At 47.8% G+C, this 27,945-nt stretch overlaps 2 protein-coding genes across 7 annotated transcripts in view; both read left to right on the forward strand.

Annotated features, from left to right (window-relative positions):
- ZNF445 (zinc finger protein 445) overlaps window positions 1-13,964 on the forward strand; it is a 55,199-nt gene extending 41,235 nt beyond the window's left edge. For 5 of the 6 annotated variants that reach the window (XM_089306573.1, XM_008260357.5, XM_051852574.3 and 2 more), the window contains 6 exons: window positions 972-1,557; window positions 4,373-4,541; window positions 4,876-4,970; window positions 5,256-5,382; window positions 5,871-5,981; window positions 6,996-13,964. In XM_089306573.1, coding sequence (XP_089162699.1) covers window positions 1,129-1,557; window positions 4,373-4,541; window positions 4,876-4,970; window positions 5,256-5,382; window positions 5,871-5,981; window positions 6,996-9,160 — 3,096 coding nt within the window. In that variant the 5' untranslated portion in view covers window positions 972-1,128 and the 3' untranslated portion in view covers window positions 9,161-13,964. Of the gene's footprint in view, window positions 1-971; window positions 1,558-4,372; window positions 4,542-4,875; window positions 4,971-5,255; window positions 5,383-5,870; window positions 5,982-6,793 lie in introns of all 6 variants that reach the window. The other variant, XM_089306574.1, reaches the window with a different exon arrangement.
- A 1,105-nt stretch (window positions 13,965-15,069) lies between these two features.
- On the forward strand, window positions 15,070-25,559 carry LOC138844134 (uncharacterized protein C3orf86). The gene is made up of 3 exons (XM_070051039.2): window positions 15,070-18,209; window positions 19,025-19,211; window positions 24,149-25,559. Exon 3 carries the CDS (start codon window positions 24,151-24,153, stop codon window positions 24,652-24,654), a length of 504 nt encoding a protein of 167 aa, XP_069907140.1. The 5' UTR covers window positions 15,070-18,209; window positions 19,025-19,211; window positions 24,149-24,150; the 3' UTR covers window positions 24,655-25,559.
- Window positions 25,560-27,945: the final 2,386 nt, after the last annotated feature.

The following is a 27,945-nucleotide window of genomic DNA, read 5'->3' on the forward strand; positions in this document are numbered from 1 at the left end:
ACCTTCCAGGAGTACCACACGGGGACCAATCCTTTCACACAGGGGCCTTTGGTGTATAGCCAAACTGATATCCAAGTCATATCATTCCACCCATGGTCCCCAAACATTCATGTCCATCTCACAATGAAGAATGCATTCGTTCCATCACCGAGAGTACCCTTTCGTCCAGTTCCAGCAGAACCCTCATTTTCATCAGAAACCTCATTGGCAAACATTCAGTGTCCACATTTCTTTCAGCGTTCAGGTCTGAGCTTCTGCTAGAAACACCTGGAATGCTGTGCTCACAGCATTGTACTTTTTTCTAGTTTGATTCCCCCAAGCTTTCCTAACATCTGTCAGTTAGCCAATTCCAAAGCCACTCCCTTGTTTTTAAGTATAGTTACAGCAATGACCCTACTCCTTAGTACCAGTTTTCTGTATTGCTCAGCTGTGGTATACTTGGTATATTGGTATAATGAAATGCCAGACACAGCTTACTTAAGAAGCAAGGAGGTATATTTTGGCTTAGGTTTTATAGGTTCAAGTATAAGAACGGGCAGCCCCACTGGTGTGACCTCTGACAGGGTGGCAGTGGTGGAACGTGGAATGTATACAGAGGAGAGATCACATGGCAAGCAATGAGGCAGAGAGGGTGGCTGGGCCCAACTCAGGCTTTTGTAGCCAACACTTCAGTGAAAATTGCCTTCCAAGGGGCATCCCTGTGTTGACCTAAGGACCCGCATTTGTACCACCTTCTGAAGGTTCACTGCCTCTCACTAACATCTCCCTGATGAACAAGCCTTTAACACGTGGGCTTTTGGGGCACTCCCAAACTAAATCCAAAGTCTAGTCATAGTCTTGTCCTGGGCAAGTACATCTGTGCAGATGTTCATATATGGGTATCCTCCTCTCTTTTCATCCAGATATGTTGCCAGTAGTAGAATCTAGCTGTACCATGGATGATGGGTGTTCTTTTATCCTCTCCTGAACAGGGATGTTGGTTGTTTCAGTCTCTTGCTAGTAACTTCTGATGTCTCACCAAACGGCATGTCTACTGCAGTGCTGAGAAGATACTCCCAAGGACACAGCAGCAGCACAGCGAAGGCAGACCTGATTTGAGCTCTGCTGGATAGACCCTGATTAGGAGTGATGCCTCCGGGCAGGTGGCATGCTGTCCATCCTGCTCAGGCCCAGGCCTCAAGGGAACGCGGGCGCCTTCAGGTGGTCAAGAAAGAGGATGAGGATGAAGGCTACACTTCAGTGCAGCCTGCCAGGCCACAGACACTCAACCGTCCTGGCCAGGAGCTCTTCCGACAGCTCTTCAGGCAGCTTCGCTACCATGAGTCTTCTGGGCCCTTAGAAACACTGAGCCGACTCCGGGAGCTCTGCCGCTGGTGGCTGAGGCCTGACGTCCTCTCCAAGGCACAGATGCTGGAGCTGCTGGTGCTGGAACAGTTCCTGAGCATCCTGCCTGGGGAGCTCCGGGCCTGGGTGCAGCTGCATCGCCCCGAGAGTGGTGAGGAGGCTGTGGCCTTGCTGGAGGAACTGCAGAGGGACCTTGATGAGACATCTTGGAGGGTGAGTGAGAGCACGTGTATGGTGTCCATGGAACTTTGCCTGCTGGTGAGCTAGCTTGTCTGGGGTTTGGCTGCCCTCTGAACTGTCAACATGGACATCCCATGGCACCCGGGCAATTTAGAACTGGACCTGAGCCATGGCCCCTTAGCTGGCCTTCCCCACCTTCCCAGAGGAAGCTTAGCTCCAGGATAAAGTCAGAGAGTAGCCATCAGTGGCAGTAACTGGTTACCTGACACTGTGACTTAACTACAAAGTCTATCTCTACATATTACCTAGTTTGACTCGAGTCACTATAATCCAGAAAGTGCAGGAGAGGAGGCGGAGCTCAGGGTCAGGACTGTTGACCTTCGAGTGGAAGACTTTATGTTAAAACCCAGAAGAGCAGTCTACATGTACTGTGTTGCTTCATTCTCAGTAATTTTTGAGAATCTGTGTGCGAGTGTGGGGCTGAGTTTAACCTAAGTGCCAATGAGCCCTGGTTTGGGACATTGGAAGACCTCAATTTTAAACTTCATTCCATACCCTCAAATGTCCTTGGCCACCTTGTTGTGCATTTCACAGCCTTGGTTTATTGAGAGGAAAATGTAGAAAGGATCTAAGCCGGAGAATTTTTCAGTATGTGTCTGCCTAACCTGGACCTGGATCTGGCCTTGGTGTTGGGAGCAGTGCTAACAGTCCCGAGCCTGGCTGTAGAGAAGAGGTGGTTCAGGTCATGCATTCTTCTGCTCCTGCTGGGCTCAGGAAAGCTGATGCCTCCTGTCTATCTTTAGAGTTTTTAAAAAGAACACCTTTTTAGATAGCTCTTAAATTTTCATAAAAATGTGTGATTCTGCATGCATAATTCACATATAAGTGAAACTTGCTGTTAAGGTTTTTGAAACAAATTTGACATTTCTCCCAAATTTATTATAAAAATTAGATCAAATAGCACATCTGAAAATAGTCTACCAGCTTTTGTCGGTACAAGATATAACTATTTTTTTTTTAAATGAACTGCATCAATCGCGCATGCTACCTGGTTTTATTTTATTTATTTATTTATTTTTGGCAGGCAGAGTGGACAGTGAGAGAGAGAGAGACAGAGAGAAAGGTCTTCCTTTGCTGTTGGTTCACCCTCCAATGGCCGCCGCGGCCAGCATGCTGCGGCCAGTGCACCCCACTGATCCGATGGCAGGAGCCAGGTGCTTATCCTGGTCTCCCATGGGGTGCAGGGCCCAAGTACTTGGGCCATCCTCCACTGCACTCCTTGGCCACAGCAGAGAGCTGGCCTGGAAGAGGGGCAACTGGGACAGTTGCCTGGGGCAACTGGGACAGCCGCGGCGCCGGCCACGAGATATAACTATTAAAAAATACATTTTTGAGCCGGCGCCGCAGCTCACTAGGCTAATCCTCCACCTGCTGTGCCGGCACACCGAGTTCTAGTCCTGGTCGGGGCGTCGGATTCTTTCCTGGTTGCTCCTCTTCCAGTCTAGCTCTCTGCTGTGGCCCAGGAAGGCAGTAGAGGATGGCCCAAGTCCTTGGGCCCTGCACCCCATGGGAGACCAGGAGAAGCACCTGGCTCCTGGCTTCGGATCAGCGTGGTGCACTGGCTGCAGCGGCCATTGGAGGGTGAACCAACGGAAAAGGAAGGCCTTTCTCTCTGTCTCTCTCTCTCACTGTCCACTCTGCCTGTCGAAAAAAATTTTTTTTTGTTCAGCATTGAGTACTATTTTTTAAAAAATCCAAAGGATTATTTATAATTGTTACTAAAACAGTGAGGTGTTCAAAAGGGCCTAATCTATGGTTTGGTTATATTCAGTTCATATAGGGCTCCAAGATTTTAAAATCTGTGAAAAGATTGCCAAGTGAGCAGAAAGGGCTGAACTGGCTGAAAACTGGTTAGGAATTAGAAGACAGTGGGAACTGGGAGAAAGCCTTCCAAATTCTGAAAGGGAACATAAATGCTTAAAATGCATTTAAAGCCATAAAATCATCAAAAATACCACAGTGCATAAAAACAGGTGCTGAGAAAGTTTGTAATTTTCCCTTTAGTAGGGTTTGAGTGGAATAGGAGATGGTTGCTGTGGTCTGTTCATGATCTTTAGTCTGTATCATTCTACCAGATATTTAATGGCCAGGGGCTGAGACTTGTCTGTATCAGCATAGAGAATGTCTTTGGCCACAGGGCCAGAAAAACTCGATATTCATTGGCTGTAGCCTCCTGAGTTCATGTCTACATGAAGAACAGCCTGTATCAGACCAGAGCACTCTGCACTTCCAGAGCACAAGTGCTTGCTTCCTGGTCTCTGCTTGGATGGGCACGCCCTATTTCTGTGCCTGAGACTTTTTTCCAAGGCTCATCCTCATACTTACCAGAGCCTTTCTATAGCTGTTGCTGTTTCAGTCAGGTTTATGATGGAGGAGCTCCCTTTCTCCTGTGAGATCATTTTACGTGTCAGTGCCCAGAGCAGCGCTTGAGTTGTATCTGTGTTGTGAACCATTATCTGTTGAGCTCTCTGGGACTAATAGTGGACGAGGGCCCCCTGACATCTGAGGACTGACAGCAGTGCCAGTACTGACGTGCCAAGTGCTTATGTTAAGCTGAAGTCTGTTTCCACCAGGACTCCCCATGGCCCTTGTTAGAGCCCAGGGAGGCTGAGGGGTGGGAGGGGCCTCCCTGGGCTTTCTCCTTGACCTTTGTGCTCTTCCTAAAGGGGTAAAGGCCTGGCTCACCCACCCCACCGCCCTTTAGAGACAGGCCGTGAGACCTCTAGAGCCTTGAGTTTGCTTTCTGATTCCCATGAAGAATCATCTCACAAAATTTTCTTCTTACCAGGACCCAGGCCCTGTCCAGAGTCCAGATGTGCATTGGATGGGTACAGGAGCCCTGCGATCCACAAAGATATGGCCCCCTGCTTCACCTCTCAGGAGTGGCTCTGCTCTGGGAGACCAGCTGGAGCCTCCCTTTGAAATAGGAGTGCGTGACTTCCTGGCTGGGCAATCCGGTACTTGCCGCCTGGCTCCAAGACCCTAGCCTTATGCCACATCTTTCGAACTTCCTGTAACGTTGTCTTCACCATTCGTTCTCTCTGAGGCACTCTGGCCTGGCCCTTTGCTCAGTGTCCTCCATCTCTTCTGTGAGCCATGTCTGGCCAGCTGTTCCTTCTGTTGTCCCCCTGTGCTCCCTTCCCAGCTCTGACAGACACTGGGGACTGTGGTCTGGGTGTTTAGCAACACCTACCTGCTCATGGGGCTAGGAGTCCTCTGTGGGGAAGAGTGGGCTTCTCGGTGGGGCATCTAGGGCCAAGCGGCGCTCTCATGGTTCTTTTCCTCCTTCAGATCTCCATGCTGCTCAGGTGCCTGCCCTTACCCCGAGAGAGGAGAGCCCAGGAGACCAGGTGATGGCAGCAAGTTCCCTGACAGCCCAGCCCCAGGTGAGCCACAGGGCTTTTGCTCCTTCCCTATGACTCCATGTTACTGCCTGATGTAGTACCATACCTCCTCTTAAGTTTCTCTGTCCAGTGATCTCACGAGCAGAGACCCATGTTCCAGAGACCAGATTATCCCCCAGGACCTAGAACTCTTCCAAAGGGTGATGATCACTTTTTCCCCTTTGCCATATCCATCCTGTGCCCACTCAGAGCCAGCCCCATTCCCCCGCCCCAGCTCCTCAGAAACTGGGAGCTGTGGACCAGCTCTAGGCCACAGTGTTTTTTCAGGAAATTATGGCTTTCAAGGACGTGGAGGTGACCTTCTCCCAGGATGAGTGGGGATGGCTGGACTCGGCTCAGAGGAACCTGTACAGGGATGTGATGCTAGAGAATTACAGAAACTTTTCTGCTCTGAGTAAGTCATCCATCTCCCCATATGCCTATCTACCTTGACTTCTACCTTCTTGGCTTTTTTTGTGGTGTGTGGAAAGGGGCCTGAGCTGGTTTCATCCTAGTTCTGTAACTACAAACTGGATCTGTCACCTCAGTGTCCTCTTTGGAAAATTGGGGATAGTAATACCTCACACTGGGTTATTGTAAAGATTAAAAGTATGGTGTTTCAAGTTGCTGGTCCATTTAAGGCGTTCAAAAAAATGTTGGCTGATTGAAAAAATTGAGTTGTGGTGTGGTTCCGAGCTCCGGAGAATCTTAGCAGTCTTTCGCCTTTGACTGCTCTTAGCTTTCCTTGTCTCTGTCAGCTCAGGACTACTGAAAATGGCTGTCTGGCCTCCTGCCCTCGCTCTTTCCCACCTGCCTTCCTGGACTTTCCCCCTCCCTACCTCCTTAGCTTGAGAGGGTCTCCTGTGATCCATCACCCTTTCCATCCAATTCCCTTTTATGCAGTGGGACCATTCTGCAAACCTGCTCTGATCTCCTGGTTGGAAGCAAGAGAGCCATGGGGCCTGAATGTCCAGGAAGCCCAGCCTAAGAGAGAGCCAGATGATGCTCCTGCCGGTGAGTTCCAGAGAACCTACCAGTCCTATCTTTCCTGTATCTACTCTTCCTTTCTTAGTTAGAAAATTACTTATTTATTGTCATCTTACTTGAAAGAGAGACAGAGATCTTCTGTCCATTGGTTTATTCCCTGGATGCCTGCAACAGCCCTCACTGGGCCAGGCCAAAGCCAGAGCCAGGAGCCAGGACCTCAGTATGAGTCTCACACTTGGGTGGCAGAACTACTTGAACCATCACCTGCTGCTTCCCAGGGTGCACATTAGCAGGAAGCTGGAATGAGAACCAGACTGAGTTTTGAACTCAGAACACTCTAATATGAGATGGGGACACCCCAGTCAGCATCTTAACCACTGTGCCAGATGCCACCTATACTCTTCCCTTTCTTAAGGTCAGGTGTGTCACTGGGGACTTACTCCATTGTTCACTAGAAGGAAAGTATTTTTTTTTCCCCCAAGATTTGTTTATTTGAAAGGCAAAGTAACAGACAAGTGGTGTGGGTTTAGTTGGGGAGGGATATATTTCATCTTCTGGTTTACTCCCCAAGTGCCTTCAACAGCCAGTACTGGACTAGGCTGAAGCCAGGAGCAAAGGAACCCAGTCCAGGTCTCCCATGCAGGTGGCAGGAACTCAATGAGTTGAGCCTGTAATGCTGCCTTCCCCAGAGTCTGCCTTGATGGGAAGGTGGAATTGAGCTGGAGCCGCTAATTAAATCCAGACACTTTAATATAAGATGTGGGCCTTTTAACTGGCATCTTAACTGCTAGACCAAACACTCACCCCAAGAATGTACTCTTTTCTCATTCTTGGAACAGGTCAAAGCACCAAGGAGCAGTAAAATGTCATTACTGTACATGCATGGTTTTTGCCTGACTGCCGATATCCTTACAAAATAGCTACTATGAACATGTGGTATGAACCAGTTGATGTCTGTGTTTTCCTTTCTGCCTCTCAAGCAAATAAAAAGGTTTTTTTCTTTTAATAAGAGTATATTCTCTTGTGTTTATTTTTTATCAGGAAGTGAGCTCCAGATTCAGACAGACAAGTTCATTTTAAAACAGGAGCCTTTGGAAGAGAAAGAAACTTGTGCTGTACTAACAGTATGTCCTGCAATAAGTGTTCCTGAGGGAACGGGACTCCTGGAATCTTCTGAGCAAAAGAAAAGGTTAAAGGAGCAATGTAGAAACCTCATACAAGTGGGAGATAAGAAAGAAGAGACTGGTTGCAGTGATAGAGATGGAAAGGAATCCAAAGTGTCTGGAGGAGGAAACAGTGGTGATCTAAAACATGCTACACGTTTGACAGTTTCCAAACGAAAGCAGTCCCTTAAACATGGCTGTGGCAGACACTTCAGAACGAGTTCACACCATTATGACTACAAGAAACATGGGAAGGGGCACAGACTCATGATCGGGGGGTTCAGCCTACATCAGAGAGTTCATACTGGGCTCAAAGGGAATGAAAGGGACTCGTGTGGGAAAGGCTTCAGCCTTAGCTCTCATCACCAGCATGGGCAGAATCTCCACTTGGTGAGGAAGTCGTACAGGTGCAGTGACTGTGGGAAGACCTTCAATCGTAGCTCCCATTTGGTGTATCATCAGAGACATCACACTCAAGAGAAACCATTTAAATGTAGAGTGTGTGGGAAAGCTTTTGGATGGAACTCAAACTGTGTGCGACATGAGAAGATTCACACTGGAATGAAACCTTATAAATGCAGTATATGTGAGAAATCTTTCCAACGCCTGTCAGCCTACCGTCTGCATCAGGAAACCCATACAAAGCAGAAATTTCCCGAGTCAGATCAGTATAAAGAAGTTCTCACCTACAGTACAGAGTTTGAATATCATTTGAGAGACCAAGACAGCGAGAGATCATTTGACTGCAGCCAGTGTAGGAAATCCTTCCATTGTAAAGCATATGTTCTGGAACACCAAAGGATTCACACTCAGGAGAAACCCTATAGATGCACCATATGTAGGAAAACTTTTAGGTGGAGGTCAAACTTTACTCGTCATGTGAGGTTGCACCAGGAGGAAAAGTTTTATAAGCAAGAGAAATGTCAAGAAAGCTCAAGGCAGAAGAACTACAGTCAGCCCCAGGATGCTCCCGCTGTGGAGAAAACTTTTCCCTGTCAGCAGTGTGGGAAAACTTTTACTCGAAAGAAGACCCTTATCGATCATCAGAGAAGTCACACAGGCGAGAAACCCTACCGCTGTAGCGAGTGTGGAAAAGGCTTTACCTATAGGTCAGCCTTTATCGTTCATAAGAAGAAGCATGCCATGAAAAGAAAGCCCGAGGGCACGCTGTCTTCTGGTCAGGACAAGGTGTTCCAAGTTCCTCAGGGCAGTCCCACCACAGGAGAGCCTTACCAATGTAGCCAGTGTGGCAAAGCCTTCCGCAATCACTCATTCCTCCTTGCCCATCAGAGAATTCACACCAGAGAGAAGCCTTACAAGTGCAGGGAGTGTGGAAAGGCCTTCCGATGGAGTTCCAATCTCTACCGACATCAGAGGCGTCACTCTCTGAAAAAACAGTATGAGTGTCATGACGGTCAGAATATGCCAACTCTGAAAGCAAACATCCTCACTGATGAGAAGCCTTTTTGGTGTCAAGAATGTGGGAAAACCTTTACACGTAAAAGAAGTCTCTTAGATCATAAGGGGATACACAGCGGAGAGAAGCGCTATAAATGTAATTTGTGTGGGAAATCTTACGCTCGAAATTACCGCCTTGTTAACCATCAGAGAGTCCACTCTACCGAACGACCATTTAAGTGTCAGTGGTGTGGCAAGGATTTCATTGGGAGACATGCCCTTTCTCTTCATCAGAGAAAACACAGCAGAGCAGCAGCATCCGGGTGCAGCTTGCCTGGGTTATCTTCGCGTCAGGACACTGGGTTGAGTGTGCAGGAATTAAAACCAAGTGGGGAAAAGGCCCTGGAAGATTGTAAGGAGGTTGCTGACCAGAGCTCCAGGCACTCCAGACTGCAGAACATACCTGAAGGGGGCAAGTGCCACAGATGTAACATATGTGGGAAAACCTTTAACAAGCATTCGCAGCTCATTAGTCATAAGAGATTTCATACTCGAGAGAGGCCCTTCGGATGCCTAGAGTGTGGCAAGACCTTCAGGTGGTCTTCAAACCTGGCTCGGCACATGAAAAATCATGTTAGAGATTAGCCTAGGGCCTGACGATGACAATGGGGTCGGGAGTGCTCCCCAGCTAGCCTGCTAGAGAGCCTTCGGTCATGGGGAAATCCTTCACAAAGGGCCCCGCCCTTTGTATTTTGGAAGCTGATGGCAGAGTCCTGAGGATTTACAAGCTCACTGAGGCCCCAGCCCACCTGCTGGAAAGGGCTGCTGGGGCTCTTCTGGCTCTAGGAGTGGCCTCTGCACAACACCCTGGGGCTTCCCCAGCCAGCTCCCACAGCTCTAAAGAGAGAGACCATTGCCTGTTGTTGTTGAACAAAATATTTGAGGCCTGGTGGGCTGTAGCTGCTGAGAAGAGGCCAGTTGGATTCTAGATTTCTCTTTGAGCTTGGCCTGTGACAATGCCTGTTCTGTTGGTATCAAAAGCAATAGCATCAAGAATTGATCTCTCTAGATGCCTTCTGGGGAGTTCTGGCTGGATCTTCAGCTTCATAGCCGCTTTTGAATGTATCTGCCAAAGGCCTAGTGTTGTCTGAGCAGCAGGAGGAGGCGAGCAGGGTGCTGGGCTCAAGTACTTGGAGAATGAAGCTCTCCTGATGTCCTACCACCATCTCTACTGGGCAAGTCTACACAGGCAGCAGCAGAAATGTGCTGAACACCTGCCTAATATCAGGCGCAAGTGTGTGTGCTGGAGACCCCGTAGGTGGTCTGTCCTGTATTGCATCTTGTACAGACACTGAACAAATGAAACATGCGGTATTCTGGATAGTGATGTGTGTGGTGGGCACAGTAAATCAGAGAAGAGTGAGGAGTGTTGGATTTGGAGGTGAGTTGTGATTTTGGGTGATCAGGGGACCCTCAGCTGAGAAGGTAAAATTTGAGCAGTCTTGAAAGAGGTCAGGGAATGAGCCATGTAGATATCTAAGAATTTGAGGCAGAGGACCTGGGGTCTTGTCCGGTATTTTCAAGAGATAGAAAGAAAGTCCTGGTGTAGAATGGAGTGAGCCAACTGGAAGAGGAGGAGAGGGGGCCTGAAAGGTGGTAGACGGGCTAGGTGAGCATCGCAGATCATCCATGGGGCTTGGGACGTCTTATAGTGGGTAGCAGAGAGGGCTCTTTGGGAAAGTTTTAGTTGAGTGATGTGATCTGAATTTGAAACATCTACAAGGGTCAATCACAGACCTAGGACTCAGGAAGATGGCATGGCCATTAGGATTTTTATGCAGTTACTTCTGCCGGTTTCTATAAATGGGACTTTTTAACCCACTAGCACTTCCGTATTTAGGCTGAACACTCTGCAGGTGCCTTCTCATCTTCACAGCCATCTTGGCATGTGAGATCTGGTACTGGCATCAGGTTCAGCCTAAAGTTACCCAGACCACATGCCTGCTGCCTCTAAGAGAGAAGGTGGCCTGTGGTAGAGGTGCCCTCTCTGACTTTTTAACCACTGGTGTTGAAGCAAAAAGCAAGAACACAAAGGTACAAGAGTGACATTTCTAAAGGAAATTAAATTTGTTACAGTTGATTGAAGAATGCAGATTATAAATGCAAGGATGAAATGTCTCAGTTGGGCAACATCTCAGACTGCATTTGCCTATGAGTAGGCGCGCATTTGCAGAACAGGTGCTGTATTGTGATGATGGAAAGAAACAAACTTGGACAGTCTTTTGGTAGAGTACAGTCGTCCTATCTCCTGGTTTGCCGTAGCAGGTGAGCATGAAGCCTCTGGTACTGTGGAATAATATCACAGCATGGGCAAGGGGTGGAACAGGCATCTCCTGTTGGTGTCCTTGTGGCTGTTCATCTTTGTCATTTGGCTTTGCCATCCCCTTGTGTTTGTGCAACAGTGGCTGCCCATGGCCTAGAATCAGTATTTCTTCACATGACAGTGCTGCCCCAGACTGGCCCTGGATATGGCTGAGCAGAGGCCAGAGACCTACGTGCTTGGGCTCCAGGGTCATGAGAAGGGCTTTGGAGTGATCAGATTTGGGTGCCAGCTCAGTGTTCCTTTTCTTGGCAGGGTGATCTTCAGTGAGTCATCAGAATTGTGTGTTAATTTTCTTTAATGTACCTAGCTGTACTATCTGACTCCTGGGACTGGTTTATGAAGGCTCTGGGTTAGGTTGTTGATCTCTCAGACCAGAGCCTTCGCAGAGGTCCCCCTCTCCCCACCCCCCACGACACTGGTTGTTGCTGAAACCACGGAACTACTCTTTTGTCCATATTTTCTTCACTCCTTGTGTAATCTGATACCTCATAAAGTTCCTGCCCCAATAGGAGTAATTTTGCTGTCATTTTTATGGAGTGAGGTGGGCTTGCACATTCCAAATAGGTTTTAACATGTACAAAGGATGAAATCAAGATCAACAGAAATAATTCTGTGTTGAAATAAACTGTTAATACTTTTGAATTTTACTAATGCACTTTGTTCAGTAACCTGAGTTTTCAAATAATCTTCAATTTATATGCAGTCTATTACAGAAAAGTGAGTCAATGCACATTAGTTGAAAAGGTAGAAGCAAAAGTCTATTTGGAACTAACTGCTAAGCATTTTGGTGTAGTCAGTATTTGGCTTAATTGCTCCTCTATGCACACTGTTGGCTGTCTTGCCTTGTGCTGTCTCTTTCACCTGGAGTGCCACAGCTCTGTTCCTGCTGCTCCAGATCTTCCCTCCTCAAGGTCCCCATCCATCTAAGCTCTCTTCCCTAACCCTTCCCCCCGGGGCCTGTGTTACTCTGTTGCCTGGTGTTCCAGTTAACACCCATCACTACAGCCAAACCCATTAACTCTTGGAGTCCAAGGTTGGGGACTTACTTACCTGTTGGCCATGCAGAGATTTTGCATAAAATTGCCTCTGTTGAGTCTAGACCTGAATTTAGTTTTAAGTATGGAGTTTTGGGAAGTAGCTTTTGTGTGAAGTGTTGACTGGAATACACCTGCTGTTTAGGAGCCCAGCTATGGATGGTTCTGATCCATATGGCTCCGGGTGACTATTTGGGTTGTCTTTGACACCAGTTCTCAAATCTTGTACCCCAAACTGATCTGGAGAGCATGCAGGCCCATTTCTCTGCTCCCTTGGAGGAACTGAAGTTGGGATTGAGGAGAGTTAGATGGATGAGGACAGTCACAGAGAAGAGTGGATATCAGAAGGTCTTTTGGTCACCTGTTAGGTGAGTCAGCCTCATGGTTGGTGACAGAGACTATCAGACAAGACAGGCATGTGCTGAGAAGAATACATGGGAATTATAAAATAACATGGATCACCTCACACTTTGTCAAGTTGGCATGTTTTTGAAAACCCAAGTGTGGGTAAGTATGTGGAACAGTGAGAATTCACTGCTTTGGGAGCAGAAATTGTGACAGCTGTGCCAAGCAGTTTGTGAAGTCTTGCAAAGTTGTGAGTATTCTACTTGCTAGCAACTCCACTCCTGGATATATCATAGAGCAACCCTGTATGAAGAAAGAAATGACTGAGACTGTTCATTGCAGTGTTATTTAGGTAGCAAAATTGGCAAAAGCCTACATTTCATCAGCAGAAGAACAAGTAAATGTTTTTTGGTACTTTAGAAAGAGGACTATGCCTTTCAACACAGACAAATCCAAAACCGTGCAGAGAAAGTTGGAGAAGCAACATGCAATATACCACTTTTGCAAAAATAAGCATTCTGTGGGTCTGGGCACATCTCTTATTTGTGTTTCATGTTTGGTTAAATGGAATAGTAGTACAAGCCTCAAAAGGTGATTAGGGGTTGGGGGGCCAGTTAAAGAAATAATGCATGTAAATCACTTAGAATAGAGTCTGACATGTACTCATTGTTGGCATGTAACAGTGGTGTTACTATTTTTGCACAATAATTTCTGTGGAATCAAATGTTAAGAAATAAGTGTAAAGTCATGTGTTGGAATGATATGTACACGTTGCTACTCTGCCTTTTCCCAGGGCGAGAGATGCTGATAAGATCTGGAAAGGGATGTAGGACTTGGAGTTTGTTTCTAAAAATTGATGCAGATGCATCAGAATGTAAAGACTTAACAGGACAATATGATGGGTTCTTTTTAACTATTGGCTTAAACTATTTCAGAATAAAAGTATTTTTAAGCATGGGCTCTGACATCTTGTGACTATGTGGAAATCCTGGATCTGCCATTTATGTGATGTTACTAAGAGGGAGCTGTTTACTGTCAAGGCTTCAGTGTATACACCTGCAAAAATTGGCAACAGCACAAATGGCTGATAATCAAGGATTGGTTAAACAACAGTAGTACATCTGTGATGGAATATCACAAATCATGTTATCCATGTTGTGATGCATGAGCTCCAAGAGAGACAGCTTATAAGAAATTACAACTCCATTTTCCTTAATTCTTCATTGATAAAGAAGAACAGTTGAATCCAGAAGTTATCAGTACGTAATTTTGATGAGGAAAACAGATCCTGATGAGAATGGACATGGTTGTCGACCTTTCTACCTTCTACCGTACTTACTAAGTTAATGCCCACCTAAGAACTGCAAGATTTGTACCAGCCTGGTCATTGGAAACAGAAGTACTGATTTAAACAATGAATTGAAAGAATTAATGAGATAAATTTGAGAAACTAGAAAGGTGTTATGGAGGTAGTATCCTGTATCTAGGACAGCTGCCAGGGCTGGAGGAGCTGTGATAGAATATCTCCTCAGTTCTGGTATTTGGCTGCCGACAGCTTACAAGTTCACCTCATTTTGCCCCACATGTGTGTAAAATAAGAAAGCCCAGGCACTCCCTCATGGTGTGAGGGGGCAGGTCATATTATGCAAAACCTCCTATAACCATAATAAAAACCAGAGCTACTTGATGTGTGCAGTGTCATTGGTGTCAACATCTGAGCATTTTTTGGATGACGGTGTGTTGATCCTGCCTTCCAGGGGCCAACTTCAAAGGAGAAACAAAAGTTACTAAAGTCACTAAAGGTAGATGACGGATTGACGTGCAGCTCACTTCTGACCTTTAAGGGGAATACTGTTGTGCTGGTGCTAGTGTCAGCTCAGAGGAAGGGCCCTGTGGCCGCCTGTGGAAGGAGCCCAGCTGCTGATGGGGGTGTCTTGGCCATGGGGGAGGAGTCACAAGGAGGCTGAACTGGAATTTCTAGTTCTTTTTGCTTGAAGAACATAAAGGCATGTCCTGAGGATTGACACTTGTCCAGAACTAATACACCATCTACTCGTGCAGTAGACTTCAAAGGATGATTGTGGCAATACCCATCAAGCTGCATAATTTTGCTGATTATGAGGAATGTGTCTTAAGGGCGTGGGATCAGTGAAGAAGTTTAAAGTCAGATGAGGCTAAATTTACTGATACATGCTCATTCAGTGGAGATGTGTATTGTTTTTGAGAAACTGAGAATGGTTCTAACTGCTTGCCTGTTGGTTGAATGAAATATGGCCACAAGATCTGCCTGCTGTGGCATAGCAGGTTAAGCTGCCATCTGCAGTGCTGGCATCCCATGTGGGTGCTGGTTCTAGTCCCAGTTGATCCACTTCAGATCCAAGTCCCTACTGATGTGCCTAGGAAAGCAGTGGAAGATGACCCAAGTATTTGGGCCCCTCCACTCACGGGGGAGACTCAAAAGCTCCTGGCTCTTGGCTTCAGCCTGGCTCAGCCCTGGCCATTGTGGCTATTTGGTGGAATGAACCAATGGATGGAAGATTCTCTGTGTGATCCCTCTAATTCTGACTTTCAAATAAATAATAAATCTTTAAAAAAATGACAAAAAATATGGTCACAAACATAGCCTACACTACATGAATTGAAATGCTGGAACTCCTTGCTGTTCTGTAGAAGAAGATACTTTAAATGGTTAGGGAAATTGAAATGCTTGAGTGTATCATGTAGTACCCGCTTCCCTCCCCAAGGGGGTCCAGAGGCATTCCTTCATCAGACTGAGAAATAAATTCATGCTGAAAGTCCCAGATAGCACAGGACAAATTAAAATGAAAACTAAGAACCACATGGGTGATGGAATCTTGAGAGGGAGCATGTGGTAAGCTTGAGTCATCTGAGATGAGAGGTGTGCCTATAATGACAGTGAAGCTGGAGCAGTAATTAGAATAGTCTGACCCATAGAGACCTTTGGTGTTGGCTAGCTGGCCAGAATCCCTGGAAAGCAAATGGATGGGCAGCCTACTAGCACTTTACTTGAGTTACTGGAAAAGCTCCAGGTGAAGTCTGGTTTGACTTGAGTCACCAAAAAGAGTGAGCTAGTTCATAGAGCTTTAAAAAAGGGTAGACCAGGTCCCAATTAGACTGAGCAGAATGCATACTTTTAATCTTCATGGCCTTCCCCAAAGGCATTGAGGGCTGATTACCAGAGTGGTGGTGCATTGGGAAGGGCAAACAATCAGACCTTTCTGGGATTGCCAGACCCTGATTCTGGTTAACACTGATTACAGGAGACTCAGAATGCCACCATGGCCCCCCAGGGCATGTGTGTGTGGTGGTCAGGTAGATCAGAGTTTTAACTGATTGATCTTACAGTAGGCCTAGCAGCTTCCTGAATCCATCCTGTGGTTATTTCCCCATTTCTAAAATGCATAATTTGACTTGCTCAGCAACAGTCCGGAGTCCCACATTGGTTTCCTGTCCCATGGAGCAAAAGCTGTTAGCCTGCGTGGTACCCCCTGGATTTGCTCTACTTTCCAAATAGGAAACGAAAGGAATGCTGCATTTCTGGAGACTATGAAGATCAATGCCACCATCAAAGGCCTGAAGCCACATTTCCAACTTGCCTATTTGGCTTGTGGAGAATGTTTGAATCTTGGAGAAAGACACAAGTAGTGACTCTCAAGTGCAGATGTTGAGCAAATCACATCTGACGCCTGGTTTGCGATTACTGTATCTGTTAGGGAAGACCATGAAGAGCAGTTTGCTTTCAGGTGAATAGACCTTCACTACCCTACCTAAAGGCCACATTAACTCCACATCCCTACTCAAAATCCAGTTTGTCCAGTCATCATTCCACCCTCAGGTTGCCACACAGGTCCACCATATTGATGATATTGTGGTCATTTTGCCGATTGTGCAGGAAGGAGCAACCACTCAAAATGCGGTGAGACCACCTGCTAGAGTGTAAGAAATAAGCCTGGCTTGATTTGGCCAGTGTGAACATTTTTCAAAATTCTCTTCTTCTTTTAATAGTTCTGTATGTTCAAGGAAATCACAGCGGACAGTTTTACATAACTTTTGCTGGGATGTAAGATAACCATGTTTAACATTTTGGGAAACTGCCAAGCTGTTTTCCAAAAGGGTTGCCCTGGACTCTCAGGTAATTCTCAGCTCACAACAGAGATTCAAACAAGGGTATTTCTGTGAGGGTGTTTTTGGATGAAGTTAACCTTCAAGTTGGTGAACTTGAGTAAAGCAGGTGCCCTCCATCATCTTGGTGGGCCTCATCCAGTTAGTTGAAGACCCAAGTAGAACCAAAGGTCTGGACTCCCCTGAACAAGAGAGAATTCTGCAAGAGAGGATTCTGGATCTGTAACATTGCTGCTTCCTGGTTCCATAGCACATAGTCTTCAGGCTCTACCTGGAGCACTGGCTCTCCCAGGTCTCTAGCCTGTTGGTTCACTTTGCACATTCTGGACTTGCCCCGTAATCATAGGAGCCAACGCCTTAAGTGAAATCTACACACATACCTGTGCATGTGCACACACAAGTAGATGTATTTCAATAAAACATGTAGGGGCATTGAAATTTATTTCATATAATCTTGACATATACTCAGTTCCAATTTCCTTGAACCTTTGAAGTATCCTCGTATTGTCTGGTGTCCTTTAGGTCAGACCTAGACCACAGCTTTTACACTGGTGCTGATCCAAATCCCAAGAACATTGGTAATCCCAAGTGTTGAAATGCTGAAAGAATCCCTAAAGATCAAAGTCTTGAAAATCACAATCCTGAAATAATAAATCCCCAAATGCTGAAAATCCTGAAAGCTGAAATCCCCCAAACCACAGTTTCTGTTGGGGGGAGGAGGGAAGGCAGGCTAAAATCTTGGGGAGGGATTAGTGTGTTTTTCGTTGCCAGATTATTCAGTCATGGACTACTGTACCTTGACAAATAGCACCACACTTCTCTTCAAAAAATATCAGGGAACAGACTTGAAGAAGCTTAGAGACTTGAACCTAAGAAATTTTCTGATAATAGGGGTTTCTCTAGTTAAATCTGTGATAGTTAACACAGATTTAACAGTGAACTACTCTTGGTTAGGGATTTGACTCTCAAAGAGGATAAATCCCCTACACTTACCACTAAATCCAACATAGAAAAATTAGTACGTGCTTCACATTGACTAATGAATGGCACTTTCACAACTGTGCCTACTGTTTTTAATAAAATAGATAAAATTTATTCCCCTGATGGACCCTAGAACTCACCCACTCATTTATGTATTAATGATTGGAAAAAAACAAGAACAGTTTAAAAACGGTTATTTGAATATTTGGTGGACTTTAAAGAAGAAAATGGATTTCAATGAATTCACCAAACCATACTGACAGATTTGTAATTAGGTGAGATTAAACTTCTAAAAGTGAATTTCCAATTGTTACCAATACAGTTTGTTTTTTCTACTCAGCCTGATATATTTGGTGGAAAATTTAGATGATGTTGGCCATGTGATAATGGTAATGGCACAAAATTCAATTTAAAGATGTGTCACTTGTCTACATTGGCATTCCTTGCAGCTGATGAAATTTCAGGAGCTTTTAATAAAAGAAAAAGGCAATGCCCAAAGAAACCAGTAAAGTTACTGTCAGCTTGGATAATATGTGCATGATAGGATAAGACATTTAGGCAAATATATTGGTGTTCTATCCCCAGTGCTGTTTTCACCAAATTTGTGATTTGAATAAGGAGTGCATGCAGAGTGGATTTCCTTATAACAAAACGATATAGAAACATGGCACGGAAGATGGGAAAATGGGATTTGGAATAGTCCTGTCGGTGTACATCGGATCATAGAATAATTCCCACAAGATTGTCCCCAAGTTGAAAATGAATGTGGATATATTCTTGGAGGAGAGCATCACCTAAAAGGAAAAAGGTACTATTCATTGGGATTCAAGACATCCAGAGTTAGTTGAGGATTATGGAAATTGGGCCGCTCCCATGGACTAATTCCATGCAGCTGCACATAATCTATTCCTGTAATGCAGTTTCTCATGTGTCAGATTTAATTTTTTTTAGCTTTTTCCTATTTTGAATTGCCAGCATTTTTCTTTTCTTTTTACAATTTGCTATGCTGTGTATTTCATCTTTGCGTCATTTCCAGTAATGGAGATGTAAATTATGTAAAAAAAATCCTCAGAGAATTTCCATTTGTTTTAATGTATTTTTTTTGCAAATTTGACTTTGCAAAAGTGGGTTATTACAAAGCTGACTTGTATGAGAACATTGTGCACGTGTGTACAATGTGGAAACTTCCTTAGTAAATGAAGAAATGTCCCTTTTTGTGCATCTGCACTTGTGAAAGAACAAATTTCTCAAGATCCTGGTTCTTTGGGTCTCTGAATCTGTGGTGGTAATCCTTGCAATTTTGATCCATTTCATCACTGTCCATCAAAGTGTTTGAGATGACAACAGTTATGCAGTGGGGTGCACACAATTACCAACCATAGTGATACACATTTATACCTTTGTTTCTGGACTGTATATGAATATCACTCATAACTGCTATGCCTCTGTGACTATTATTGTGCTTGGAACCATGTACATTGCTGTTATGTAAAGCAGCTTATGAAATGTCCTTTATGTTTTTCAAGTAAATCTCTTTTAAAATATAGGTAAATGCCTTTTTAAAAATTCTTTTATTTTTTTCCTAAATGACATTGTTGAGATTTTGATCTTTTGGGATTTTAGACTCCAGGGTCAAATGCCTGCAACAACCAGGGTGCGCTTGGGCCACAGCCAGGAGCCAGGCACCAGGAATTCAATCCAAGTCTCCCACATGAGTGGCAGGAACCTGTTTGAACTGTGACTGGTGCCTCCCAGAGTTCATATCAGCTGGAAGCTGGAGTCTGGAGCTGGAACCAGGCATGGAAACCAGGTAATCTCAGACGAAACTTGGATCTCTTAACCATCATCTTGACCATTAGGCCAAATGTTCATACTTTCCCCCTAATTAGTATTATTTTTAATTTTAAATTCCATGGGCAGAGAAAGAGAGTTTCCAGTTACTCCCCAACTGACTGCAGAGGCTGGGACTGGGCCAACCCAAAGCAGAAGCTGGGAACTAAATCCAGGTCTCCCACATGAGTGACAGGGAACCAGTTACCCAAGGCATCACTGCTGCCTCGGAGAGTCTTCATTAGCAGGAAGCTTGAATCCGGAGCAGGAGCCAGGTGTTGTGGGCATCCTAACCAGTGTCTTAAGTGCTAGGCCAAATACCTGCCCCTGCCTAATTCTTTTTGCTTTTAAGATTTATGTATTTATTTAAAAGGCAGAGCAATACAGAGAGGAATATAGTACCTAGCTAGATAGTTGGAGAGAGGCATCTTCAATTTGCTGGTTCACTCCCCAAAAGACTGCCACAGTCAGATCTGGGCCAGGCCAAAGCCAGGAGCCAGGAATTTCAGGTCTCCCACATGGGTGGCAGGCACCCAAGCATTTGTGTCATCTACTGCTTTCCCAAGCACATCAGCAGGGAGCCCAGTTGGAAGTGGAGCAGCCAGGACCTGAACTGGCACTCATATAGAATGCTGGCATCATGGGCAGCAGCACAACTCACTGTGCCACAACACTGGCCACTGGGTTTTTTTAAAAATTATTTTTAAGGTTCACCTATTTGAGAGGTAACAGGGCTGAACCAGGCTGGAGCCAGGAGACAGGAACTCCATTTGTATCTCCATGTGGGTGGCAGGGACCCAAGTACTTGAGCATTACCCCTGCCTCCCAAGATACAAACAAGTAGGGATTCAAACCCAGGCAGTCTGATACGGGATATAGGCATCCCAAGAAGTGGCTTAACTCACTATGCCATAGTGCTAATCCCTAGATAGTTTGTGTTTGTGTGCGTGTGTTTAAAGATTTATTTTATTTATTTGAAAGACAGAGTTAGAGAGGTAGAGACAGAGAGAGGTCTTCCAGCCACAGCTTCACTCCCCAGATGGCCACAATGGCTGGAGCTGTGCCAATCCTGAAGCCAGGAGTCAGGAACTTGTTCCAGGTCTCCCACGTGGGTGCAGAGGCCCAAGGAGTTGGGACTTCTTCTTCTGCTTTTCCAGGCCATAGCAGAGAGCTGGATCAGAAGTGGAGCAGCCGGGACTTGAACTGGCGCCCATATGGGATGCCAGCACTGCAGGCCAGGGCTTTAACCTGCTGCGCCACAGCACCAGCCACTGTGTACACGTGTGTGTGTGTTTTTAAGATTTTTTTTGGAAAGGGTAATAGATACATGAATAGGAATTGATAAGAATTCCCCCAAAGCTTTCAGTTTTCGGTGTTGAACTATTTCAGAGGTCATACCAGACATGAGGAGCTTTGGGGAGAAGAAGGCAGTGGTGACACCAGGGATGCCCTAGGTTGTGGATGGGGTCATTATGCCTGAGAGCGCTGGAGCAGGTATGTGTGCTGCTGCTCTGGAGGATTCTGACAGTGCCAGGCGGTATCCAGCCTGGGATAGGGCAGAAAGTGCTTTACACAATAATGATCAGGTTGCTAGGAGCCTCCTAATGCCTTCCGAAGCTCCCCTGCTCTCTGGAACTCCCTCCCCAGACTCCTCCACCGCAGAGCCTTCCGGAAGGTGAGCCTTGAGCCATTCAGACCTGTGTAGTCCCCTGGCTCCTGGCCAGCACTCCTTGTCCCTGCTGTGATCCAGGAATCATTGCATGACGTGCTGACTCCCCCATAGCCTCGTGGGCCACCAGGGGATGGTGGGGGAAACGCCACGCCACGTAGGATGCAGGTGTCAGAACCCTGAATGCTGCTGGTCGATGTATCAAGTAGCAAAACTTGAAGTTTCTCAGGGGCAACAAGTCACCGTGTCTGTTCTCGTGAAGGTGAAGCAGTTAGCAAGCTCGAGGGAAAGCAAGTAGGTAGAGTTTCCCAGCCTTGCAGCCCCCGTCCTGTGTGGGTCCCAGGTTGGCCCACACTATGTGTGTCCCATCACTCCTGTAATAGATGGCCACAGACGTTGCTGCTTGGAGCAACACCCGTTTAGAGTTAGGAGTTTGATATTCTGCCTAGAGTCTCACAAGACCATCAAGTTTTGTCGGCCTGGGCTCTTACCAAGGGCTCCAGGGAAGGATCCTTCATTTTATTGAGAATTCTACCCTCCCCCTTTTCTTTATTTAAGAGGCAGAGAGAAAGAGAAAGAGAGGGAGAGACAGACTGAGGTCTCCCACCTACTGGTTCACTCCCTACATGCCTGTGGGCTGAAGCTAGGAGCTGGGACTTAATCCAGATCTCCAGGAACTCCAATCACTTCAGCCCATACCACTGCCTCCCAGGGTCTGCATTGGCCAGAGATTAGAGTCAGGTGTCAGACCCAGGCAATCTAATGTAAGACCGACCCTCCCTCCCTTCCTCCCTCTCTCCCTCCCTCCCTCCCTCCCTTCTTTCGTCAGACCCAGGCAATTTAATGTAGGATGCAGGCTTCCTCCCTCCCTCTCTTCCTCTCTCTTCTCTGTCTCTCTTCTCTATCCCCTCCCCTCCCCTCCTCTCTCTTTCAAGATTCATTTATTTGCAAGACAGAGTTGCAGAGAGGAGAGACGTAGAGAGAGCAAGATATCTTTCATCTGCTGGATCACTCCCCAAATGGCCTCAATGATTGGAGCTGGGCCAGGCCGAATCCAGGAGCCAGGAGCTTCATCTGGGTCTCCCATAGGGGTTGGCTGGAGCCCAACTTGGTCCACCATCTGCTGCTTTCCAGAGGCATTAGCAGGGAGCAGGATTGGAAGTGGAGCAGTCAGGACATGAACCAGTGCTCACATGGGATGCTGGCATCACAGGTGGTTCCTTAACCCACTGTGCCACAACACTGGCCCCAAGGAACACAGGCTTCATAACCATTCAAGTAAACACCCACCCTGAGAATTTCTTTCTCATGGTTTCTACTTAGGCACTTCCCAGCATCAAGCAAGCCATGGCAGGCTGAGTCTTCCTCATGCTTAGAATCTCGTTTCTCCTACTGTGGCATCTCTCCTTGACCCAGTCAGAGAAATCGTGCTAATTTTTAGGGCTGGAGTGATCAGATTGACCTGGATGACCTGGAATAATATCCCTAGTTTGAGGGCCGTGCTTTAAACCACATTTACAAAGTCTCTGGCCACAGAACTCAATATATTCACAAGTTCCATGTATCAGCGCATAGCTGTTTTTGGTGGACCATTCTGTTGACCACACATGGTCATGTTTTTGTAAAACTTGCATGAGTGATTTTTTTTGTCTTTCTGTATGGGATTCAACGTTCTGCATTCTCTTAATCCAAGACCATTTTCCAAGTTGTAATTAAATAACTTTTGGATAAAATGAGTTTTTACATGTGGCAAACAACATTTTCTTAAGGAATATAGTAGAATTAATTGCATAGAAAATATAAAAGATGGGAAACAGCACCATGGCACAGTAGGTTAATCCTCTGCCTGCGGCACTGGCATCCCATTTGAGCACCAGTTCTAGTCCTGGCTGCTCCGTTTCCAATCCAGCTCTCTGCTATGGCCTGGGAAAGCAGTAGAAGATGGCCCAAGTCCTTGGGCCCCTGAACCTCCATGGGAGACCCAGAAGAAGCTCCTGGCTTCGGATCGGCACAGCTCTGGCTGTTTTGGCCATTTGGGGAGTGAACCAGCAGAGGGAAGAGCTTTCTCTCTGCCTCTGCCTCTCACTGTCTGTAACTACCTTTCAAATAAATAAATAAATAAAATCTTTAAAAGAAAATATGAAAGACCATTGCACATAACTTTGTTTCATGAAATTGTTAGTGTATACACACACATGCACACACACACAGGATCCAGGTCAGGATGTATAGCATTCTCAGTAGCCAGTCCTCCCTCAGATCTGTGCAGAATTGGTTCCAGGACTTTCCCTACCTCCTCAACCCCCTGCCTCAGATATCAAAATATTTGGATGCTAGGTTTGCTTATATATTTGTCTGTCACTGATATACATCCTGGCGTGTTGTTTAAGTAATCTCTAAATGACTTATAATGCCTAATACAACGTGGTGCTATGTAAGTTGTTGTTACATTGTATGACAGACCTTCAAAACCTCATGGAAAATGTGCATTATATTTTAATACCATTTTTCCACAAACTTTTTGAAGCCCCCTGAATTCTCTGTGTGGAAAATACTGACAAGGCCTATGTCTGTGCATGCTTGATACAGACTATTTATTTATTTATTTATTTATTTATTTTTTAACCAATAGTTGGTTGAATCCATGGATGTTCAACCTGAGGATGTGGAGATTGAAAATATTGAAAAGCAAAGCAAGGGGCTGGAGTTGTGGTGCAGTGAGTTGAGCCCACTGCCTTGCGATGCCAGCACATCCCATACTGGAGTGCTAGTTGGAGCCCTGGCTCCTGCTTTGGCCCATCTTCCTGCCAATGAGCCTGGGAAGGCAGGGAAAAATGGTCCAAATACTTGGGCCCCTGCCACCCCTGTGGGAGACCAGAATGGAGCTACTGGCTCCTGACTTTGGTGTAGCTCAGCCCTGGTGGTTGAAGGCATTTAGGAAGTGAACCAGTGGATGGAAGATCTCTCTCTTTCTCTCTGTCCCCTTTTGAAATAAAAAGTAAATAAGCAAATAAACATTTAAAGAAAGAGGAAGAAAACAAAACAAAACTCTAGCATGGATCTTGCGCCTCCCTTTGGGCTTTTTCCTAGTCCTGGAAGTTGTCTGTAGCACTGGGGATACTGCATCCCCCGACAGGTGCAGCTTTGGGTTTTGGGATGCCGAGGCGTGTGAGGCCCCTTCTAAGCCTCCACCCCCAAGGAGGGAAGACTGGAAGATCTCCCTGTTGTCTTGCTCTTCTCCCTCGTAGAGATGTCCAGGAGTCAGTTCGTATCGGGGAAGAAACCTCTAGATACGTTTTTCTGGGTCAATGAGATAACTGGAGAAGTCACCTACCCACCATGGAAGGCCACCATGCCTGCAGCTGCTCCTGAAACACCACAAGAGAAGTCCGGCTCTCAGCATGGGGGCGTGCAGGGGGCTCCTCCCTGTCCCCAGGACCTGCTCGCCGCCCCTGCACAGAGGCCTGTCCCTTCGCCTCTACCCACAGCATCACTGAAAGACAAGAGCTCAAGAGACTCCCTCCCTTGGACACCCACAGAAGGCCAGGCTAACACTGGAGCCAGGAGCCCCTTGCAGTTCTCAGCATTCCCCGCCACCATCTCAGCACCAGGGGGCGCTCTGTTGACACTCGGCCCCCTTGGCTTGGGCCAGAGGTCATCCGTGGCCACCTTTTCTCCCCATCCTTCCAGCCCTTGGGCCTTCACCTGCAAGCTGAAAAATGTTATTACTGGAAACAACCGATTTTCCTTTTGAGCCTCGGGAAGTGTTTGCACCCTGAAGCAGCTTTCTGAGCCATCCGTGGCCGGGGCAGCCACACCTGTTCCTGTGCACCTTTATGCTCTGTGAGGACCTTGCCAAACGCTTTCAAACCCAACATAAACTGTGTTTAGATTTTTGACACATGATCTCTTCTAGACTTTCATTTGCCTCCTGACCATCTGGGTTTTCCCCTCTTAGCTCCATGGGTCGGCAAGGCTGTTCTGATGCTGGTGTCTAAGCCATAGGCAGAGGAGACCTCCACGGGTGGGGATGGGGACCAGGCAGGAAGAGTAGAACCCTCAGGCCCAGTGTCCCTGGGGCATGGCCTGGGTCATCTCCGGGGCAGTGAGGGGCCAGAGCTAAGAGTGGAAGGAGCCAGGGTGGACACTGGCCTTTTGGACAGACCCTCATCCCCGGCTCTGTGATTTTCCTGGGCTGCTGATGCAACAGGCTTGGATGATGCCTTAGTGGAAAGTGGGCAGCATGTGCCCTAGTCCTGGCTGCTGCTCAGAGCCCTCTGGGAATGGAGTGGTGAGCAGTGGGGAGCTGCACCCATGAGGACTTCACCCTGTATCAGGCAGGCAGGCCCAGGGCCATGGGGAGCCTTGGGGAGGAGCTGTTGGAGAAGTTGCTGGAGTTCCGGTGCAGATCCGGCTGGGTCCCGGTCGTCACAGAGCAGCTGCAGTTGGAGTGTCTGCTTAGGGCGGACTCAGTGTGTCAGCGATGCTACAGGGTGGTGGGGCACGCAGAGCCGTGTTGGAATGGTGTGGCCAGGAGCCAGCACCCATGCTAGCTGGCACCTCTGCCCTTTAGCTCGCCTTGTAGCCCTGCTGTCAGCTTTGCCCAGGGGGCACTGTGCCCCTGCCTTGGCTTTGAGCCACATGAACTTGACTTGCTAGGCATTGAGGAAGTAGACTTTGGGGGTGAGGAAGAGAATGACTATGCAGTGGAGGAGACCCTAAAGCCTCTGGCTCACGGATGCCTACCCCATAGAGGAGACCCCCTCCCTTCCCTCAGCTCCCCCTGTAGGCTGTGTCAGCCCTGGCCCTGGAGTCACCCCACACAGGCAGCCTCCAGCCCTCGTCTGATTCTTGGCTGGGCCAGGAGCACCAGGGCCCTTCTTCCAGGTGGGCTAGCTTGGACGTCCAGGCTCAGAGTGGCTTCCTGCTCCTTCCTATGGCTTCTGAATTACCCCAGGAAATGAGGCCATGGGGCATCCTGGCTGCCCTGAGAACCGCCCCCTGCCTCCTGCCCACCCCATTATGTGGCGGGGGCCACAGGTGGACAAGGCTGAGGACCCTGTGAAGCCCAGTTCTCTGGGCTGGGGAGCACTCGCCTGGAGTCCAGTCCTGATTCCGTGGCCAATGTGGACCCTGCCTCCCCTGGCCTCAGCTTTCCTCCATGCACAGTGCAGGGGAGAGCAGGTCTGTCCACCAGGCCTGCCCAGTCTCCTGGGCAGTGCCCGTGTTCTCAGTGATGGGCTGGGTGGAAGCCTGGAGGTCAGGCCTAGGTTTGGGTCAGCAGATCTCAAGGCCAGGCTGCTTCTGAGCGTGGCAGAGGGCAGGGCCTGGCTGGTCCACAGGGCAGTGGGTGGACTGGTTTGCTGTCTCCAGGCCCCATGCAGGGTGTCCTTGATCAAGTCCTTGGTGTCATTGCTGATGGGCAGCCATGGTCTGCAGTCACGAGATGCACAGGATGCTGAGCAGGTGAGGCTGAAAGGCAGAGAGGGCTCGGAGGTCATCAGGACCCTGGTCCTGGCTGGGCAGGCAGTGGTGCCCTGTCTGGCAGGACCACTGAATCCTGACCTACGTGGCCACTTAGCCTCATGTTCATCCAGCTTACGAGGGTCCCAGCAGGTATCTCAGGGGTTCTCAGCAAGGTAAAAGCTGAGCCTTCAACAGGGAGCTGGGCTCAGCATGGTGTGGGATCACAGCTCAGTGACACCAGTGGAATTCTCAGGACAACTAATGCCCTGAACAGACACCCAGACAAAGGAAGCCCTTTTGGGCCAGTGTGGCTCAGTCCCCCGGCTTGTGACCCAGCAGGCCTGCTGATGACGTAATAAAAGTGGGGCAGGAATTTCCTTTCGAGATTGGATGGATTGCCCACTTGCAAGATAGCCATCAGTCTGAGCTCTCAGGGTCTCTGATCCAGAAAGCCAAGCAGCAGTGGGTGTGGACCCTCCACGCAGGCCACTGACAAGAGCCTAGCAGTTAAAGCCAAGCCCAAAACAGCTCCACAGAGCTCACCATGGGCCCAAGTCGCAGGCCAGTGTGTGTGTGTGTGGACAGCAGGGTAGGGGCACGAGTGGGGCTTTGTGACTATCCGAGCTACGGAGGGACAGGCATTTGGTCTTGTGGTTAAGATGCCCATGTTCCATATTGGAGTGTCCGGATTCACTTGCTGGCTCTGGCCCTTGATTCCAGCCTCCTACAGGGCAGACCCTGTGAGGCAGCAGGTGATGGCTCCAGCGGCTGGGTCCTTGCCATCCACGTGGGAGACCTGGATCAAGTTCCCGGCTTCTGGCCCAGTCCAGGCTGAGGCCGGGCTATCCGGGGACTGAACGTGTGGATGGGAGACCTGCATGCCCTTTTGTCCATGTCCATGTCTCTGCCTCTGACTGAGGGTTCTGTTGTTTGCTGATGGAATTCATGTTTTGCCTTCCCAATGGCTGAAGTGGAAGTTGGGGGCAGATCCTAGGAGCTACCTGTCCCTGGGGATCCCAGGCCACACACTGCCAGGCCTGGGCGAGGAGGGTACCCTGGCCTGCTCCTGGTGGCTGTTCCCCATCCCACTCAGGCAAGCCAGACTTGCCACCCTGCAACTCAGACCAGTACCCAAGGGCAGGCCTCTGTCTCCCCTGAGCAGTCTGCACCCAGGCATGCGTGGCCTGTCCGAGGCAGAGGCAGGGGTGCACCAGGTTGTCTGCGGGACACGTGCTGAGGTGACTGGAGGAGGAGCTGTCCCACAGCAACTGTGGGGCCAGTGCAGGAGCTCAGTGGGGAGCCCCAGAGGCAGACTTTGGCTCCATTTGGAGAGAGCGTCTGCTTGTTCAGGGCTACACACTGCTTTGAGCACTGCCTGGGGAGGGAATGAGCTCTCCATCACTGGGGGTGTGCAAACAGCATCTGGACAGGCCTCAGTGTCTCCCACCCTGCGGATGTCCACAGGATCTACCTGCCACTCCTGCTGGGGACTAAGGGCAGCCTGGCATGCAGACAGCATGGGCCAGAACCAGCTGCTGGAGACAGGTCTCATGTGAGGCCAGAGGATTGGGACTCAGAG

The sequence above is a fragment of the Oryctolagus cuniculus genome, chromosome 10 (genome assembly GCF_051225735.1).
Source record: "Oryctolagus cuniculus isolate XC-2025 breed Fujian yellow rabbit chromosome 10, ASM5122573v1, whole genome shotgun sequence".
NCBI lineage: Eukaryota > Metazoa > Chordata > Mammalia > Lagomorpha > Leporidae > Oryctolagus > Oryctolagus cuniculus.

What these genes read in the sequence shown, in the direction of transcription:
- LOC138844134 (XM_070051039.2), top strand. Translation starts at nt 24,151, where the DNA reads ATGTCCAGGAGTCAGTTCGTATCGGGGAAGAAACCTCTAGATACGTTT.